The 20,880-nt window shown below is 42.4% G+C and overlaps 1 protein-coding gene across 10 annotated transcripts in view; it reads right to left on the reverse strand.

Moving 5' to 3' along the window:
• NEDD9 (neural precursor cell expressed, developmentally down-regulated 9) overlaps positions 1–20,880 on the reverse strand; it is a 133,408-nt gene that overhangs the window by 44,442 nt on the left and 68,086 nt on the right. For 4 of the 10 annotated variants that reach the window (XM_065584960.1, XM_042860547.2, XM_042860545.2 and 1 more), the window contains exon 1: positions 2,848–3,071. The exons of 2 other annotated variants lie outside the window; for them this stretch is intronic. In XM_065584960.1, coding sequence (XP_065441032.1) covers positions 2,848–2,859 — 12 coding nt within the window. In that variant the 5' untranslated portion in view covers positions 2,860–3,071. Of the gene's footprint in view, positions 1–2,847; positions 3,098–20,880 lie in introns of those variants that run through there. 4 more of the 10 variants (XM_024102877.3, XM_005305193.5, XM_005305190.5 and 1 more) reach the window with 3 other exon arrangements.

Below are 20,880 nucleotides of genomic sequence, written 5' to 3' on the forward strand. Positions count from 1 at the left end.
CTTCTCCCTACAGTAAGCAAAGACATAGAGGAAAAATAATATAAAATAAAAAGTATATTCAAGTTAGGAAATATTGTATAAGCAGGTATTCTCTTTGTAGTTTGCCCCCGTGGCTGAGAAATAGATCTAAGGATATTTGTCCTGGATAAACAGTTTAAATAAATACTTCAAACTTCCCAGGAAATGTAAACACACAAGTTTGGCAGGAAGGTTTATGGAGACCAAAAACCTTCTGTCTTTTTTATGGTTCTTTCTTTTTCTTTGTCTAGCCTGCTCCATCTAAAATTACGTAATCTCCTTCCAAACTGAAGCTCTTATTCTAACTAGACAGGGAAGGAACATTACAGACCAGGGAAGATTTCTGTTGTGGAAGTGGCTTATTTCATATTCTCCCAGTGCCTTGTGGCTAGTGTGAAATATGATCACCTCACTACTGTAGAGTTGTTTCTTGGCAGTGTGCAAGGGAGGAAGGGTGACAAGATTGTAGGGAGTTGTATAATCCTGCAGATCTGTCATTTTGCAGTCAAAGCACAGTATAGCTCATTTGTGAGTGAGAATGTATTTAATTAGCTAAAGATTAATGCTAAAACAAATGTCAGTTTCCACTAAGTGAAGCAGCGGTTTCAGTGCTTTCCATATTTTGTTAAATTATTAATTACCCATGTTCTTTCTGCATGTAAGTGACTCTTTCTCCAAACCAGTATCAAATAAAGATGGACCTGAACTCTAAAGTTTGGGGGCATTTGGATCAGTGGTTTTGGCTCAACCCATTACAAACACTGAGTCAGCCATAGAGTTCAGATCCAGATCTGAACTTCCCAAGTTACTGGGTGTTTGTTTGTCATTCTAGGTCATATATGACCCCTATTGCTATGGTATCTGGGTGCCATAGATGGAATCTGGGGTTCAGCTAATTAGAGAAATCGGAGCTGGCCATAAAGTCTGGATCTGGATCCAAACTTTCCTAAAGTCTGTGAGTGTTTAGTTTCTGAGGGCTTTAGGATCAAATAACAACATACATAGTTAAAAGTGAATGTGGGTTACATGTATTATTGCTATTATTTATTTGTATTCTAGTAGCATCTGGAGGTTCCATTCTATATAGGTTCTTAAAACACACTCATCACCTCAAGATCAGGGCTCCGTGGTGCTAGATACAGTACAAATATAACAAAAAGATTGCTCCTTCCCCCAAAGAGCTTGCAATTTAAGAGTGAATGACGTGTGTGACTTTTAGAATTCACCTTTTTATTGACCTTGATGAGGTTTTTTTGGGGGGGGAGGGACGGGGGGAACTAAAATACTTTCCCTCCCCCTTTTTTCCAATCACACAAGATTACTGTATGTCTATACATTAGTCTAATGCAGCAATCCAGTACCCTGCCCAGTTATTTATAATTTTGTAACACTATGATTGATTGACACATCAGCACTTCATGTTTGTCTTTAAGAACAACTGTATTAAATAGATCTGATACATTAAAGTGTTTTGGTTGGTTTGTTAAAGAGTGATGAGAGGAATATGGTTCTAATTTCCAAATATATAATTGGTTTTACTCACAGCTAATTAAAGCAAACCATGTTAAAAAAGTTACAGCTTGTTCACATAAACCCTATGTTGTTAAAGTGTGGGAAACAGGCTGATCATTTCATAGGGGGAAAACAATTTCTATATTTATATACAGTGCTGGACAATAATGCTGGACAATCACTTAGGAAGATATATTTTGATATATATAAATACATTTTACATCCACACATGTAAATGTCCTTCTTGATTAGACCAGTGAAACTCTGAAGTCACGGCAATTATGCTGGTATAAATGAGGGGAGATTTAAGTCCCTTGTACAGATATGTATAGTACTGTACTTGCATCAAAAAAGTTACAGGAAAGCACATTCTCCTTTGAAATCAAAGGAGATTAAAAAATCACTTATTTTCCATTTAAGGGACCTAATTCTCCTCTCATCTGCACCATCGTGAATCTGGAGTAACTTCCATTGACTTCAGTGCAGTCAATTCAGATTTTACACTGGAATATGGGGTAGCAGAATTTGGTCCAAGAAATTCATACAGAATCCTACCATGTCTCAGTCAGCATAAGATTTTTTTTTTTTCCTGGCTAGCTAGCTCGCTCCTTTTCTTGATTATACATTAACCTTTTGTCAGCAGGTACATACTGTATTAAAGTGACCATTTTCTCATAAAGTACCAGTTAATGTTTTGCCAGGGATGAACGCAAGAAGAATTTTTACAAGGGTTCAACAGAACTGTAACCTAATACATGTACTACTCAAGTTATGTGTACCAGGCTTTCTGCTAAAAAATGCCTTATATTTTCAGAAAAGAGCAACAAATCCACAAATTATCCACATTAGAGCCTCAATATTAACGATTTCAAAAAATGGGTAGAATTTTGCAAAGTCTCCTTGAAACACACACGGCAAAGTCATTCACAGCAGAAGAGAGAGAGACTTTAAAAACTGCCTTAGGATGAATCCAAAAATAAGTGAGTCTGAGACCTAGAAGCTCTGCTTTCCCACCTCCTTTGAGCTACTACTGTATCTGTAGCAGTTGCAGGAAATCAGCTGCGAGCTTGCCTAGGGACAGTCTGACACAGTCTAAAAACTAGCCAGAACTTGGGGTATTTCAAGCAAAGTACCTCTACATCCATCGAATCTAGATATGGAACACACCCGCTCATCCAGTCCCTTTCCTAGCCTGCAGTGCACTGTAATGGAGCTGTCATTCAGACTCCCTTTGGAATTAAAGATGTAAATGGCTCCCGCCACACACACATTTAATAATAATAAAAAAAAAACCCTTCAAAGAAGCCACTTCCTTACCTTATACTTCATAGTTGCAGGCTTATATGGAATAGTCTTGTGAAACTAGACAACATACATTGAGATCGCACGTATTTTTCCACCCATTTAATGTCTTACTGAACGAAAATGAAAATAGTCCCAGAATTGCAGTTGGTTTGCCAGTCTAATTTGAGAGTTCTCGGTACTGCTAAATTTTCAATGTCTCTGAGCTCATGTTGGGATTGTTGGAGGCAGACTACTCCACTCATTTGCATAGCTTCCTACTATTGGCTAAAAGGGCAGAATTGCTGGGACAAGGTAACATGGATCCCACCCCCTCCCAAACTTTTGAAACTCCCCTTCTAACAGAGATCACTCTAACATGAGTTTCTACTACGAAAGGGGGGGGGGGGAGGCGTGAGAGAGAGATTGAGGGTGAAATCTTTTAAAGATTAGCTTCGTTTTTTAAGAAATCAACTCATACAAAACAAGTTCCGACAGTCCTGCTTCCTGTGACCTAGCAACTCCTTCATAAACCAGTTTCATTTCAAAGCCATTCACCTCACAATCTCCACATGAAATCGACCATGGGAACAAAAGCCTTTCTGTCTACAGTACTCTCTTTACTCACCACCCCTGCTGATATCTCTTTTGGTCGCTGTTGTGTTTTTGTTCTTTTCAAGGTTCAAAGTGCTCCTACTGTCAGACTGAAGCAAGCCCCTAAAATATTTTCTGACATGACAGAGATCAGGCACTAAAACTTTCTCAGATATGTACTCTGCACCTACACTATTCTAATGATGATCAAAATGTGCACCATTTTTACAGACAGAATAAAATACATATGATATTCAGACAGTATACAATATACATCTGGCAGCCACCATTGGTTTAGATTAATACTTTGTTAAATTTGAGCTCTCTAATGCTGCCTATTACATTTTCCTTGTAGTCCTTCTTTCAGTGCTAATTCTCTTGGTGCGCACATTTGTACCTTTGTTTTTGAACAGCGAGGTTTTTCATTCCTGTCTTCCTGCTTAGTGAGATGGTCTGTTAACAGTCCAATCATTATCTCTTGAATCAAAATGCCAAGTGTTCACTTTGCATGGGAAAGGATTGTTATTTACATATTGATTAGACACTGGAGGGCAAGCTGGTTTTAATGCTCTCTATGCCTGGTTTAAACGGTGACCCCCGTAAAATCAGTATAATTTGGTAGTAATTCCTTTGTGATTACTTGTGGACAGGCAGTGCTTAATTTGTAATGAAAGAGCAGTTGGGGCTCAAGCAATTAGGTGACATGGCTCAAGCAATTTTTTTTTTTTTACTTTCATAACTGAGGTGGCAAGCCCAGGGGTGCCGGGGTGATGAACTGCCAAGCCTAGAGGGGCCGGTGCTCAGCCCTGACAAGCCCTGACACAAATTAAGCACGGGGGGCAGGAAAGAGAAGTGAAGAAAATGTGAATTGATAGTGCCATGCTTTATAACTGGGTCGCCAGGCTCCTAATCAGGCCTTGATGAATCCAATCCAGACACTAGCAATCTTTAAGTGGGAAGAACTCCAGCTAGACTAGATAACCTGGAAAGAATTTTTTTTCTTCTTCTGTCCAATTTGGATCTAAGCCAGAAGTTCTAGGTCATAGATGTACTCAGACTGCTTCTAGAGTAAGAGAGTGTCTTCTATTGCCAAACTATAAAGATTTCTACAGAACCTCACTAATTCTCATGTGACTAAGCCACTTGCAAGGTCTCGTTATTAAGCTTTCATTATGTATAGAAAATATAATACTGTATGTTTCTATGATCCTATACTTGCATATACAGTGAAGTATTGTTACAGATAATTAAAAGTATACTTCATTTTGTTAATGTAATTTATGTCTTTGATACAATAGCTTTGATATTTGTTTCCCAATTTGCTTACTCACGAAGGCTTGCATCCTGCAATTGACTCCATATCTGCGCAATTGCAGGAATCTGACTATAATTCACAAAATTCAGTAATCCACAATGGGGGTACCAATCATGAATGAGGACTAGTGAGTTTTTGCTGTGTGTGTTGATAAAGATACTTTAGACGCCTACCATGTTGCATTATAATTGAGCTCACAGTCTAATACTCTGACACTTAACATTGCTATTGCTTGGACTTCTGGTTTTGTTGGTTTGTTTTTTCACTGCAAATTTTCAGAGAAATCATGTGAATTAGTTTATACAGAGAACAGTTATTCCATGTCAATTTACCAAATATTGAAATGTTCAGCAGTTAACAATGTGACATTACTATGGATGGTAGATGGAATTATTCCTAATACTTAGAATAGCCTCAACGGGATAACTAAAATTGTTTTCTGTGTCCACATAAATCAAAGAAAGCAAATAGCCAAGGGCCATTTGAAAAATATTTGGATGATTAAATGTATCCCGTAGACCTGTATGAATTTATTGTAATTGTAGTGAAAGTCTGAGTCTCTTTTAGGGCCTGACCTCCTCTGCTCTTTCTGCTTGACTTCCTGAGGCTTTTGTGAGAGGATATAAACAGTTCCTTCTGGGCTACCCTCCTAAAGGAGGAAGGATAATCTAGAGATCAGGGAATTAATCTGGGATTTGGGAGTCCCAGGTTCAATGTCCTGTTCCACCACAGACTCCCTGTGTAACCTTGGACAAGCCTCTTCATTACTCAGTTTTCTCATCTACAAGATGGGTATAATAATCTTCCCTCTCTCATAGGGGTGTTATGAGAATAAATACATTAGATTGTGAGACAACCAAGCATTACACTAATAGTGCAAGGCAAGTACTTCAGATGCATAGAACTGTTTTACTGGCTTTTCCTAAACTTAAACCCACAATGCATCTGTTTCTCTGTTGACACAGCAGTAATAATGCTTAGCAGCATGTAACTGGTGTTTTTCATGTTCAGAGTGCTCTGCAGCCAGTGAAAACTAAACACAACCATAAAAATCTGACAACCTGCCTTGTGTTTTAAGATTTTTCTTTTGATTAATTTAAAATGCCCTGTCCACTGTTAATATGCCATTTTATTGTGTTCCCTACATGCATATTAATGAAAACTTTTTGTCAAAGGCAAAAAACATTCAAGGAAGCAGTTTGTTACTCTGCATAGTGTGTATTAAAAGCTTGTATGGACTCTGCTGGAATTAAATTTTGGGGTGTCAAACCTCAAAGTCCAAGTGGCCAGCAATACTGAATGGGAGCTTATAATTGTTGTATTTTAAAAAAAAATTGGAGAAATAAATACATAAACTAATATTGTAAAGGAAAGCTAGATCAAAAACTCTCTCTGCTGCTCCTCCATTAAAGCAAATCAGTATCTTATTGCTCTGTGTTTTCAGACATGCCCTTTCTCTCTCTGGCCTACTCCATTTACCATCTCAGGTTTGCTTTGAGGTGGCTTTTAATTTCCCCAAGGGTGAAATTCTCCTTCTTAATGCAACACTCCTAGCACAATCTGCAATAGGGGTGAGTTTCCCCAACACACCAGGAATGTCAGAAATTAGATACAACTTGAAAGGGGCATTTGTAAATGTGATCCTGTAACCCTGACACGTTGCTAAAAAATTAGTCCTAACTGTATAAAGGGCATATCTATGGTTAGTACAGCTACTTAGCTTTTCTTAATGATCTCATAGATTGCAATATCTTTATTGCCTAATATTGTATTACAGGCATAGTTTTGGAAAATTTTGAGACTGTTGTCTTGGCAGACCAGCTAAATTATACAGCGTAACCAGGACCGGCTCCAGGGTTTTTGCTGCCCCAAGCTGCGGGGGGGAAGCCGCAATCGTGATTGGTGGCATTCCAGCGGCAGCTCCACCGCGCCGCTTTCTTCTTCCACGGGAATTCAGCGGCAGGTGCTTCCCTCCCAGAGGGACCTGCTGACGAACAGCCCGGCGTGCCGCCCCTTCCCCTTGGCCGCCCTAAGCACCTGCTTGCTGGGCTGGTGCCTGGAGCCGGCCCTGAGTGTAACATGCTTATGAGATGAAATCCTGGCTTTACTGGGGTCTGTAGTGCAGAGCCAACTTGCGCTGTGTGACCTGGATTCATATTTACAGAGCCCTATTCAAATTCTTAGGAGGGCAACTTATGGAAAGTGACTATTGAATCTTCCTCCAGAGCACAGTCAACAGGCCTGATTCTCTACTTTGTTGTTATCTCGCTACGCTACCAATAGAGTGGAGAATGAGCCCTATGACTTCATCTGTGTCTGCATCCTCCTCACTCTCTTCTTGAATGCCAAATCTGGTAGTCAGGTATTTAGTGAAGAATGGTATCAGAGTAGCAAGAGCCCCTTTAGTGCTAGAGCTAGAACAGATGAGTGTCAGTCAGGGAGGTTAGATTGAATGGGCTACGTGGTCCACAACAAGCACCTCTGGACAACAGCTATGAAACAGGTACATCAGCCAGGAAGAGGGCAGGACCTATTGAAGCAAATCAGCAAAGAACAACCCTATGACAATTGGTAGGAGAAGAACAGCAGACAGATACCCTCCCTTCAAAGGTAACTTTAAAAAAAATGCTAGGGGGTCTCCAGATCCTTGTGCCGCTTTTGCCATGGGGAAGCTAGAGAGAAACCAAGGCCTGCGGAGGGCCCTTTGAGACTGTCGTCACTGTAACTGCACTGAGCTTCCCTTCTTCTGCACAAAGCCTGACTGTCCATCGGGGTGCCTGAGTAATTTTTATAGTGCGGGTGCGGGGGGAGGTTTGCTGAGAGCTATTGAAACAAACTATAAACCCTGTATATAATGGAAACCACTTCAAACCAGGGGATGCAGCAGCAACCCTAGTTCCAGCACCTATGCTGTCCATCAGACAGCATTATGCAGCAGTAAGTAACATCTGCACCCCTTACAATCTTGTTAGTGGGTCTAAGGATTTGGCTTAAAAATGAACATGGATATAGTGCAACTGCATTTCAGTGTGGAAATTACAGTTCTGACTATAGCGAATGAATGTCCACATACAGGGCCTGATCCTGTAGCCCTTATGCAGACCACACTTCCTTTGGCATGAGAACTGCAGGAGTAGTCCTCAGTGGAGTTGTTCTCTGGGGAATGGAATTACTTCACTATAAGAGAGTTCCATCCACAGCCAAATGACAGAATTTGATCCGCTGGGCAAATTTGTTACTGTTTTCTTGAGGGAAATAACAAAAATATACCTCTGGCCTGGGCAGCCCCTTACATTTCCCTCTCCTCTATGGGACAGAGAGGTTGCTGAGAGGTTCCTTTTTCGTGCCTCTTTCCCCAAAGCGAAAAAGGAATTATGACAATGACTTTTAATTTTCACCCAAAAAAGCAAAACATTTGAGGGAAACTCACTAAGTAGTCTGTGTTTCAGCAAAGCACACACAAAAAGTAGTTGTTCCCCATTTTGGCCAATGGTGGGAATTTTTTCCACTCTCTTTAGTACTGGACAGACAAATAAACAATTCATGACATGAAACAGCAATGAGGACCTGTCTTGCTAGAAGGAGTTATAGGCAGTGGTTTCCTGTAGATGCCAAATTTATATGCAAACATCAAATAAGGAGGAATGTTAAGTGGCTGGAGACAATTTTTTCCCCCTTCTATTTAGAGGCTTATTTGTTGTCATTTTACCACAATTCTAGCTTACTTTTCTTGTTTTAGAACAGTATGTTTCCTAAAATAAATGAAATAATCTCACTGACATCCCACATCCGTTCACAATAAAGCACAAAAAAGCTGCTCCCTCAAATTCTCAGCAAAGGGCTTTTTATGCAGAGGTGCTCCAGGATTCCCTCATTTAACTTCCCAAGCCACCCCTGAACACCCTTCTTGGTGACCCCACATCTGATCAAATGGGGGTAATGCAGCTCCCTTCAGTTTGACAGTGCTGCTTCAAATGGCAATGGAAACATAAAGGTGTTCTCCCATCCAGAGGCCAGTTCTGATGCTTTCAAAATGAACCCAGCCCATGTTAGCCTGAGGAATCTTGGAAGAAGGTTGGAACTGGAGCATTCCAGCATGGTTCTACCTCTAAACCAATAGTCTGGTCTAAAGAAAGGTATCTAAATGACAGGTGAACCAATTTGGATAAAATATGAAAGGCACTTCCTTCTCCAAATCTTCATTCCCTTTTAGAACCAAATTTAGATCATGCTGTGGGGGCCTGGATGCTGTAGTCAAAGATGAAAGTGACTGTTCACATTGCTCTCTTGCTGATTCCCACCAGTGCCTCTGTCGTTTCCTCCTCCAAAAGGAGTTCCCTTCTTGCTGCACGTTACTGAGCAGAAACAGGCCTTAGGTTCCAAAATATGTCCCAGAATCCTTGGTATTGCTTGCAGGGATGCTTCAACAGAAGTGCTGTTGTAGCTGGCACACAAAGATCTGACCCATCTCTAAAAGCCAAAAACCATCACCACACCCAAATTGTGGCACCTTCTTGGAGGAGTAAATAGGTGAGCAGAATCTCCAAACCTAGAAAGAGCTGATCAGGACTGGTCTGTCACTGGGTGATCAGGACTGTCTGAATGCTGTCCAGTGGGGACTCTTTAATATGTGGTACTGCAGGCAGGCAGCTGTTTATCTAGCCTCCGCTTAGGAACACCCCAGTCAAGCTCAAAGTGAATCCTTTGAGAACCTGAAATGTTGTATCTGTTCAGAATTGGAATGACCAGAAATCTTGAGAGAACAGCTCTTCTCTCAAGCTTTCAAGCCCTGTTTTGCAAGCTTGTGTGTATATATCTTTCCATGTTCTCTCCAAGTATCTTCCGGGTTTAGATCTGGTCCCAGGGACAGGCAAACAGTATGACTGCATGTAGTGCCTCTCTTCTGTGCACCTCCTTACATGCCAAAGTGCTGGGAGAAGTGTTATTCTTTTTCTTTAACCACAAAGATGGTATGGATGAGAATGGCAGGAGCCTTATAAAGAGGAAGGTGAGTAGCAAGAATGTAGAGAGGAGAGGAAAGCAGTGGAGGCTTTACCAATAGAGCACCTGGGGTACTTCCCCACTCTGAAAAATGAGAAAATAAAATCAGAATGAATTAAATTTACCTTCACCCCAATGCTGCATGTTGCTTGCAGGTTTGGAATGGGATGAAATAGCTCTTTCAGACCTATTCAGGGCAGCTGCTTCAATGCCTCAGAGCATATAGTGCACATGATCACATTTCAGTAAGGGGTTTCAAAGTAGCAGCAGCAGGAGGAAGTCATTGAAAAAAGTAGTTGTCACACTTCAGGGCAACTGCATCTGTATTACCCCTCTGCAGTCCCTCAAGGACACCCGTTCTAGCTCCCAGCTTCTTACACATCACCTCTCTGTGTCTCTGTCCCCCATGACCAGGGTTTTTCCAGGCTGCACAGCACAGCTCCCTGCCTACCCTGTGATATCTCCAGCAAACCAGACTGCCTAAACAGGCCACTATCTATGTTTTACTTTCTCTTTGAAGGCTACAAACAGCATAATTATCAGCAATCACAAGTCATGACACAGCTATTTATCAGCAAGCACATTTATTCTTAATGTGAAAGCATGGCAGAGAAAATCCCCAAAACAGTGAAAGAACCTACACACATGCTTAACAGGAGTCACCCATCAGTCTTATGGGGCCTCAGTAGGCCAAAGTCCTTCCAATCCTTCTGAGGAAGTATTGGGATCCCTCTTGGACAGAAGGTCCTGTCTGTTTGCTGGTCAGAAAAGAGGCCCTGAGTCAGTTTTGAATCAAAAGTCCTTTCTTTGTCTGTTGGTCTCTGGAGAATCCCATTGGAACTAATAAAGGTGAGCTTCCTCTCTAGAGGTGCTACAACCTGAGTGAATTTGCCTAATCACCCCACACTGGGCTCCTGGAGTTCTTGGCTCCTGGGGAGCTGTGGTGACCCTCCCCCATAGAATTACATACAATCCCCGGCCCACAAGGATATATAAACTTAATACAGTAAGATCTCCCAAAGATATTGGAGGAAATGGTTATCTCTGTCACAATGGTAACCACAGCTGAGCAGTGAAGGGCACTGAGAAAAGGGCCTTTATTAAGAAAGCTAAGACAAATTACAGTCCCCCAACTAAATTGTTTGACATAATGCTGCTGCTGGGGGAGAGGGACTGTAGGCAATTCTTGCTCTAAGAAGCTGTGAGGCTGACTATGTTCCCAGTGTCCCTCTGCCCACAAACCAGTGTTATTGAGAGGGCAGGAAGAATCCATGGTATGTGGAGAAAACTGGAGAAGGAATGGAATGCAAGGATGCAGCCCTCCCTAGCCTGTTGCTTCCAAAGATACTTTGAAAGACTCATTCATTTCTGAAGCAAACAAAGCAGTTTACCAATCCTGCCTGTAGAATACCCTCTTTTGTTTTCCTGCTGGCAGTAATAGCTTTAATACCTGGATTAAAAAAGAGACTTGCCTCCAGAAACGTGGATTGCATGCCATTCAGCCTGCTAGTGTCAAAAGGGGAAAAAAATACTCTTCAGAAGAAAAGCTGAGAAAAATAACGTGATTAATGAGAATGCAGAAAACTTGCTAACTCATGCTAGTGTGGATGAAGCACAATAAGCACAACTCTCTGATGTTGCTCAGGATCAAACACTTCCATAACACAGCAGCAGTTTTAATTAGAGGGGGCTCCAACACATGTAGTTAGGAATAAGATTCATGTTACTCTGAAATACCCCAAGATTTAGGCATGGTCAAATTCTGGAGCCCAGTTTAACTGATTACAGACATAAGCCTGAATATCAAAAAGTTCAGATCCTGATCTGAGCTGCTCCAGAATTCGGGGAGATGCAGAGTTGCAGTTTGGTCCGATCTATACTTTTAATCAATGATATATAGGACAAGTGGTGTATGCTATTCACTTTTCCCCAAATAATAAAATTATTAAAACAAGACCAAAGGTTGAGTGTGTGTGGGTTTCAGTGGAGTTCAGTCAGGATGCCATAGCAATTTTATGCTTGTTGGGGAATTTCCCAGGTTCCTTTAAATGAGCATCTAAAGCTTAAATTGGTTTGGCATATTAGGATTGCAGGATGGTAGTTCTGCTGCCCAGAAATGGTTATCATGAAGCTCATCAAAGGGAAATTTCTTTCCTGCAGACCTTGGCAAGTCCATGGGAAGGCGTGTATGAGTGGAGAAGTTTTTCATGAGTAGGCTATTGGGGTAGTGGATAGGATAGTGGGTGGAAATGGAGGGGACAATTTTTCTCCATACTGAACACTTTCAGCATTTAACATTTTATGGTTTGGAAATTAAGTATTCCACAACTATCCTAGATAAATAATTGCCATTCGTTAGTAGACTCCATGCCCCATGTTCACCTGCCCCTCCTTCCATGTCCTGCCAGACTCTTCCCCCTGTCCAAGCACACCAGTCTCCAGCTCCCTACCCCATACCATGTAACACAGCTGGCTCCATGCCACCCCAGTCCATGTCCACCATCTCAGTCCACTGGCCATAGCCACTGACTCCCTGGGTGCTCCAGGGCTCAAGCACCCAGGGGGGAAAAAATAGTGAGTGCTAAGCATCCACCAGCCACAGCTGTTCAGTGGCGCTGCTGATCAGCTGCTTGGCAGCTGTGGGAGGTGCTTGGAGGTGGGTGGAGAGCAGCGAGGGGTGGGCAGGCAGGGGTCTTGGGAGGGGCTGGGAAGAGGTGGGACGGACCAGGGGCAGGAAGAGGCGGGGCGAGGGCAGGGCCTCAGAGGGAGGGGGTGGAGTGGGGGTGGGGCCTTGAAGCAGAATGGGAGTGGAGCACCCCAGGGAAAAACTAAAAGTCAGTATCTATGCCACTGGCCCCGGTCCGTACTCTTTCTCAGATTTTCTCCTCTCCACATACAATCCATCCATACCTGCAGTCAGTAGGAGGTACACTTGTATATCTAAACGTTTTAAGGTTTTCTCTGCACGCATTAGAAAACATCTGCATATGAAAGTGGCTTAGACTGTAGCTACAGGTAACAAGAAAGAATGGGAGGAATAAGGAAAGTGGGGGGGGGGGAATCAAAATACTGCATCCTGCCACTTTAAAATCCATGCTTGTCTGCAGAGAATTTCTGCACCCTGGCCAGAGCACAGGGAGTCTGGACCAGAACTGTTTACAGCGTGGTCCAAAAAGAGAGCAAAACAGCAAAGGTTGGCTTGCATCAGTGGGGCAAAACCCCCACAGTCCTTAACCTAAGTCTCTTTTGAACGACATAGTTCTTTAGTTTTTCACATCCTCCTCCATTCCTGCTCCTGTGAGTGGGCTAGGCAAGGACTTCCACTTTCCCCTGGAGCCTGTCCTCCAGCCTTCTCTTTGTATCCCTGCTTTCAGGAGCCTCTAGTAACATTTTCCCCTCCGACCTTAGTGTAAACAAACTGCATTACCTTCATAATTCCTCCCAGACAGCCCCCTCAAAGCCCTAAAAGGCATTTCTCCTCAGTGAGGCTAGCCACCGTACGCCAGCTCATTTTGTGGATGAGTCCAAGTAAAAGTTAATTTAAAAAAAAAAAAAAAAAAAGCCAGGAAGGGAAATTTTTAAAAATACCCTAACTATGAAAATCCCCTTTGGTTTCTCCCCAAACTTCCCATAAAATTTCTACTTTGGAATGAGATGTAGCTTGAGACTCTCAGGAGGATTGGTTTCTACTGGGGAAAGTTGGATGAAGGGCATATAATGGGAAGATAGCGACTTCCTTTTCATGGGCTGATACAGGTCCCACTGAAGTCAATGGAAAGCTTCTCATTAATTTCACTGGGAGCTAGATTAATCCCATAATAGCAGAGGATGATGCTTCAGTTTATTTGACTTTACATTTTTGATAGTTTGTTAAAAATCTCAGTTCAGTCTCAGTGTGAACCCCCTTCCCATGAAGATTGTTTAAGAATGCATATCTTTGCTGTCATCTACATTTATTGATGATCTTGCTCCCATAATTATTCTTTAAAGGAGACTGGCTGATTTTTTTTGATTTTTTTTTTTTTTTGCTGGGGGGGAGGAGGAGGGAGGGCTTGGCTCTCACTCTAACAAGCGTTAAGTCTAATGAATTTTAGAGAAAAGAACAATGTATTGCCCGGTTTACAGGACTCTCAGTAAACAATACAGGAAAAGAAGACACATGGGGACTTTGTTCCTTCTCTTTCTTACTGCTGCCATTCATAACTCTGGACACCTGTATTGATACGGTAGCCAAAGAGGGGAAGGGGAGGCCAAATCCTCTTCTCACTGGCAAAACTCCCATTGACTTCACTGGGACCAGGACTTGGGACACATACTGCAGTGGCCTGAGCCTTGACTTTAATGTATTTGACTCTGCTTAGTAAAGCATATGTGGTGAGAAGAGAACACTGAAGATAGGTTGTCTCTTTAACAAAGAGCAGCAGGTCTATACTTTGCCCTGCCACAGGTAGGGAAGAGAAGCCTGAACTGCTGAAGCAAGCATCGTTCCATAAAGCGCATACAGGAAAAGCTACAAGACCAGCAATTCAGTGGAAGCTCCTGTCACAGAGTGTGGGGAAGTCAGGGCCCCGCACCCCCCACTTCTTGCGATTCACTGTGATTCTCTGCCAGCCAGTAAAACAGAAGGTTTATTAGATGACAGGATCACAGTCCAAAACAGAGCTTGTAGGTACAGAAAACAGGACCTCTCAGTCAGATCCATTTTGGGGGATAGGGAGCCCAGATCCTGGTTCTGGGCCTCCCTCCATTTTCCCAGCCAGCTCCAAACTGAAACTCCCCCTAGCCCCTCCTCTGGCCTTTGTCTCTTTCCTGGGCAAGGAGGCCACCTGATTTCTTTGTTCTCCAACACCTTTAGTTGGCACCTCGCAGGAGGGGCCCAGGCCATCAGTTGCCAGGAGACAGGGTGTCAGCCATTTTCTGTGCAGACCCCTGCACACCTCTGCCCTCTAGGGCTCTGCAACAATCACACACCCTTATCCCACCACCTAGATACTTAAGAAATGCATAGGGGAAACTGAGGCACCAACACAGTATTCAGAGAAAACACTAAGAACATTCCCACTTTGTCACAGCTCCCTAAATACTGCCCCTCATGATGCAAAGTAATTATGTCAGTTCCTGAACTTCAGACTTTTCAGTTATGGTTTAAATGGGGATTTAAATCCGTTAGTCCTCAAACTTTTGGGCTCTGCATTGGATCATTGCTACTCAGAGCTGCCTCTTTAACTTGACTAGAATACATGAATGTGTTCTGTTCAGTTGATTATATTAGAGGATGAAATTTTGTGGGGCAGGGGGAGACACTGCCCAGACTCCCTGAGCTTCAAGCTTTAGAGAGGCAACTCTAATATCAAAATGGCTTTGAGAGACAATTTGAGCAACTTTCCCCTCTCTGGACAATGGGTAAATGCTGTAAAAATACCTGGGCAAAGATACTCCTCAAAGTTAGGGGGCTATTTAACCATTAGTACACAGGGTGCCATGGTGCTGGGCATGTGACAGATTATTCTAGAGACTCCTAGCCCAGTGAAGGATTAAGTCAGGTATGGTGTTTGCTCAAAGAGCAACCTGGGCACGTCAGATTTTGGCAGTTCTCTTTCCCAGACAGTGAGCAATTAGGGATTGACATTCACTTATATTAAATCAAATAGCAGCCCCCTGGTTTTGTATGCTCTAGACAGCTACCTGCGTCCCCACTAATGTTAAGGCCAGCCATGGGTTAGGAGAGGAGTGGGAAAACTCTTTGGCCCAAGGGCCACATCTGAATATGGAAATTGTATGGCGGGCCATGAATGCTCCTGAAGTTGGGGGTTGGGGTGTGGGGAGGGGGTGAGGGCTCCGGCTGGGGGTGCAGGCTCTGGGGTGGGGCCAGAAATTAGGAGTTCAGGATTCAGGAGGGGGATCCGGGCTGGGGCAGGGAGTTGAGGCCCAGGAGGGGGGGCAGGAATGCAGGCTCTGGGCAGCGCTTACCTCAAGCAGCTACCGGAAGCAGCAGCATGTCCCTCCTTTGGCTCCTACGCAGAGGCATGGCCAGGCAGCTCTGCGCGTTGCCCTGTCCGCAGGCACAGCCCCTGCAACTCCCATTGGCCACGGTTCCCGGCCAATGGGAGCTGCGGGGGCCATGCTTGGGGCAGGGGGCAGCATGCAGAGCCCCCTGGCTGCCCCAAGTGTAGGAGCCGGAGGGAGGGACATACCACTGCTTCCAGGAGCTGTGCGGAGCCACAGCACGCAGGGAGCAGGGCCAACCCCGCTCTCCAGCTGGAGCGTTGGAGCGGGGCAAGCCCTGGACCTTGCTCCCCGGCAGGAGCTCAAAGGCCAGATTAAAACATCTGAAGGGCTGGATGTGGCCCCTGGCCATAGTTTGCCCACCCCTAGGTTAGGAGAATCTGTATACAGTATATGTATATAGTGTTGAAAGATTTGCATTAGAACGAGATGATCATGTGTGAAATGTCCCTGTCTGGCACAGATACCATTCCATTTGTCACCCTTTGTCAGAGAGGTTCCTTTTTCTATCGCTGACAGGCTTAGAATGATCACTGCAATGAGAAAAGGATGCACCTAAGGTGCCAGTGTGCTGCCATCCACCTCAAACTAACCGTCAAAAACAGACAAACAAACAAACCAGGAACTACATTTGTAGAAACTTTAATGGCTGGGGAGAGGAGGAGAAGGGGAAGGAAGAAGTGTCTTGAAATTTGTGGACAAGGAGGGAGGAGAAAAAAAATAAACAAGGAAAGAAAGACAATAGGAAAGAAATGGGGAGCTGAATTTTCCATTTTTATGCAAAACAATAAGAGGGAGATTTTCAAAGGCACAAGGAAAGTTAGGCATCTAATTCCCATTGGAAGTCAATGGGAATTGGGTGCTTCAGTCCCCTTTGTGTTTCTGAAAATATCCCCTCTTTTTGTTTTTATATTTAAAATGTTCTGTCAATTTACATGAGTATGATAAATCACAAAAATATGCTTCTAAAATACCAACTCACATCATGCTTAACAGCCAAAGTAACTTTGTGAAAACAGACAAAGTTGTGTTAAAAGAAAAGAAAAAAAAAATCACACCATAAATTTATGTAAGTTTCTATTTTAAAATCATCTGGTCCTAATTTACAAAAGTTACTGCCTCAGAGCTATTGCCAAAGTGCTACATTTGATTTATGGAAATACTTTAGCACATTTTTCCATCATGCTATTGTAGAATCTATTTACTGCTCTTTTGTTATTATTAGAAAACTGACAGACTTTAAAAAAAAACGCAACCTTTAAGGAGCTCAATGATATCTTATTATAGCACGCCATAGGATGCGTAGGTAATAAGAAACCTAGTAAACAGTCCCATGTATTTAGAACCATTCTACTTTTGCTCAATTAAAAAAATAAGTGTTCCATCTGGTAAATGGATGTTTGAGAATGTCTAGTTTGTGCCAAACCACTTTTCTTAAGCACAGACTACATTTTTTTCAGGCAAATATTTAAACAGCAGCCATACTGTGATGCATTGCTAACCATTTAAAAAAAAAAAAAAAAACCTCAGACAGCACAGCACAGGGGGTACTCGCAAAATATTCCATTAAAATATATCTAAAAATATCAATCTAAACAACATTTTATGCCCTGAAATGGGTTTGGAGGATTAGAATCTATTGGGTGCTTGGCTCTAGACCCCTTTTCAGCAAAGGAGTTAAACACATGATTAAAGTTAAGCACATGCATGAGTCCATCTCTATTCAGCAAAGCACCTAAGCGCGTAAAGTTAAGCATGGGCTTACATGCCTTGCTGAATCCTAGCTAGTAACAACATGAATCTGTTTTGAACCTTTGTTGGCCTCTGACGCTAAACCGAGACTGAGATGCTGAATATTTGAATTTTTGCAGGTACTGAAAAGATTGTTAGCTTTTCCCCCTCCCCCATTATTTTTCATCTTCACTAGAAATAGGTCAAAGCTGCACCGTTTGGATATGGAGCTCCATGTTTCCAAACACAGGGTATTTGGATGTAAGGTTTTGGTTGAGGCCTTTCGCTAATTTTCATGCTCTAATTTTCTCCACATTGTGCTTCTAGCTAAATCTGGAACCAGAAGTGCTGAAATACCACAAGATAAGGGGGTTCTTCTGATAGATAGGCACCATACAAATAATAATTAATACTATTTCTATTCTGAGCTAAAGTAGGCAGTGCTAGAAATCTTGTGAAAAAGAGGTGGTGATTTAAAACCAATTGGGATGTGATCTAGTCTACCCAAAGCGCTCCTCCTCCTCACCCAACCATGTAACGCCCCTGCTAAAGCATATGTACCACTCCTTCATAATGCGACCTCTTGTTCCTCTCTCTCTGTTCTCCCACGTTGATTTCTGGATCCAAACTTAAGGCCCACAGAAGTTATGGGAGTCTTTCAACTGACTTCACTGCTTTGGATCAGTCCCTTTATGGGCCTGTAAGCTCCCATCAGTCATGGATTCTGCTGACTGCCTTTCTCCTCACCTGACCTCCTTATCTTATTTCCAGCCATTCTCTTCCAAACTCAAGGAATTTAAAGAGCTAGCCCCTGATGGAGAAAGCCATCAAGCCCTTATGATGAGCCTCAGACAAGTACTGAAATGTTTAGATGCCTTTCTGAAACAAACCCCAATTCCAAAGTTCTCAAGGTTCACCCATCACTACATATGACTGAACGTACTAGGTTAGGGTGACCAGATAGCAAGAGTGAAAGATCAGGACAGGGAGTGGGGGGAAATAGGCACCTATATAAGAAAAAGCCCCAAATATCGGGACTGTCCCTATAAAATCGGGACATCTGGTCACCCTATACTAGGTTCCCAGGCTTGGGGTTTGCAAAGCACCAGCTGAATATGCTGCAGTTTGAGTCATGGAGTAATGGGTGAAATCCTGGCCCTATTGAAGTCAGAGGGTCTTGCCACAGTCTTCAATAAGGCTAGGATTTCACCTAGAGAGAGAAAATAACTATTGGGCCATTCTATTCTTCTCTCTACCAAGGGAGGATTGTTCCATATTGTACATTTAGTAGTGGTATACCACCAGGGCTTCCTGTAATTTCCCATGTTTTGAAAGTATTTGTTTTCTTTCTGGTACACAGATGATTTTATCTTTTTTGCGAACCAAAAATGTGAGAAACAGGAAGCATTTTAACATACACAACTAAAAGATTAGCTGAGAAAATTTCCCTTGCACTCATCAAATACACGCTCCACCAAAATGTCTCAAATGGTTCTGTCATGCAGATGTATGTGAGCCACTGATGAAGAAATGAATTGATGCAAAGAAAGGAAAGAGGAGGAGGGAAAGGGGGTAAAAAGGTCACAGCTAAGAAAAAAAAATGATTCAGTGCTGGTTTCTGTAGGGCTGGCATTTTTGTTTGTAGGTCAAAGTCAGTGTAAAGTTGTAAACTTCTCACTGTGTCCTGCGCTGGACAGGAGATAACTGTACAAGCCAAGCAAAACGCTAGTGTCCAAATTTAATTTGACACACCATGAAAATGAGACAATTGTGTGCTAGCTGGTTGGGGTCCAGAGATGTCACCTCCCATTACTGTCATTTGTCGGGAGGCTGCCAGCATCTGTCCATTTTCACAGCCCAATAAATGCGATGGAAGACCTCGGCAGCCTGAGGGAGAGAAGAGCTTTGTTTTTCTCGGCCTAATCTCCTTGAACCACTTCCTGTTTCTATTGAAGAGATTTCTTTTTAATGCCTTTTTTTTGTTTTCTTTTAATGACCAGTGTTCTTGTGGCTGTTTCCAGGTCTCACTCAAAGGTCAGGTCTGCTTTTCTCTTTGCTTTCCATTCATATGGTGAGTAGCAATCACTGCTTCCCAAGGGCCTTGAGGCTGCTCTCTTTGCTGACCTCAGTCCGGTTCTTTGAGTTTGACAGTGGCCTTTCCATTATTGTACTCCTTGGGAAAAGAGTCCCTGAAGAACTCACAGTGAATTTAGATCCACACATCCAAGTCTTGCTATTTATCATTACTTTGGTAAAGTGTTTTGGTAAATAAGTGTGTTCAAACTGCATAGTGATCTAACCAAGGACATCTGAAGTGAGGAAGCATTTTTTCCACCTGCTGCTTTTAGCAGCTTCCAAATTCTCTTATTCTTAGTCTGCATATTATTTCTCTCTCACAGCGATTGTCCCATGTTTAAAAAAGAAAAAAAAATGACATTATTATATGTTCATGGCCCATGCACTTTCATGGACATACTGTATGTATATGGGCATCCCTGTATAAGATTAAATATGTAAGGCATGCTGGTTTTAAAAAATACATATGGCAGGAAGTTATATGTAATATGTTAATAAAAAATGTAAAAAATACATTTAAATGGCTATGCACACAAGGGACAAGATTCTGTCCTCAAATAGGGCCCGATCCTGAGTGGTGCTGAGCACCCACCAATTTTATTGCAGCCAATGGGTTTGGTAGGTGAGCTTCTCTTGGGACCAGCCCAACACACTGATGAAATTTACATTGAAGTCCAGTGGGAGTTGCGCTCAGACATACAGGGGCACAATTCTGCTCAGGTCCAAAGCAATAAAGCTGAAAATAGAATTCTAAACTGTAAGTGTGAATGACTAGTTAGTTACAGAAAAATTTGCTGGGAGGTCATCTTAAAAACGGGTGCAGCCTTCATATTAGCAACTGAAGGACTTTGCCCATCTCTCTCAAACAAGTCCAGTTAGAGACAACTAGTTTAGTTCCAAACTTTAACCTATTTTGTTATAGAGTTAGGTGAATAATTTGTAATAAATAATATAGTCAATGAGTTTCACCTCCTTTTCTCTTCATTAATTGTCTTCAAATGAATTGCATTTTTCTCAGATTTATTTTATGATTTCAAAAGTATTTGACTTTCATAGCGTGGACTATATTTTAATAGAGAGATCATATCCTGCACAACTCCCCTCCCATTCACAACTGCACATTACAATTCCATTTTAATCCCAGACCACATGACATCCCTGTGGCAACTACAATCATTGCTCACATGAAAAAGAACATTAGGAAAGTTTTCAGTGCATTTGATTTGTCTTCTAATGCAGTTTAGCAGCTGGAATTAGGGAGGAGTGAACACTGTACAACCAGCAATACTCTGTGGACCACTAGTTTGGGAATCACTGTTACAAGGAAAATGCTCCAGAGTCTAAGT

Source organism: Chrysemys picta, chromosome 2 (genome assembly GCF_011386835.1).
Source record: "Chrysemys picta bellii isolate R12L10 chromosome 2, ASM1138683v2, whole genome shotgun sequence".
NCBI lineage: Eukaryota > Metazoa > Chordata > Testudines > Emydidae > Chrysemys > Chrysemys picta.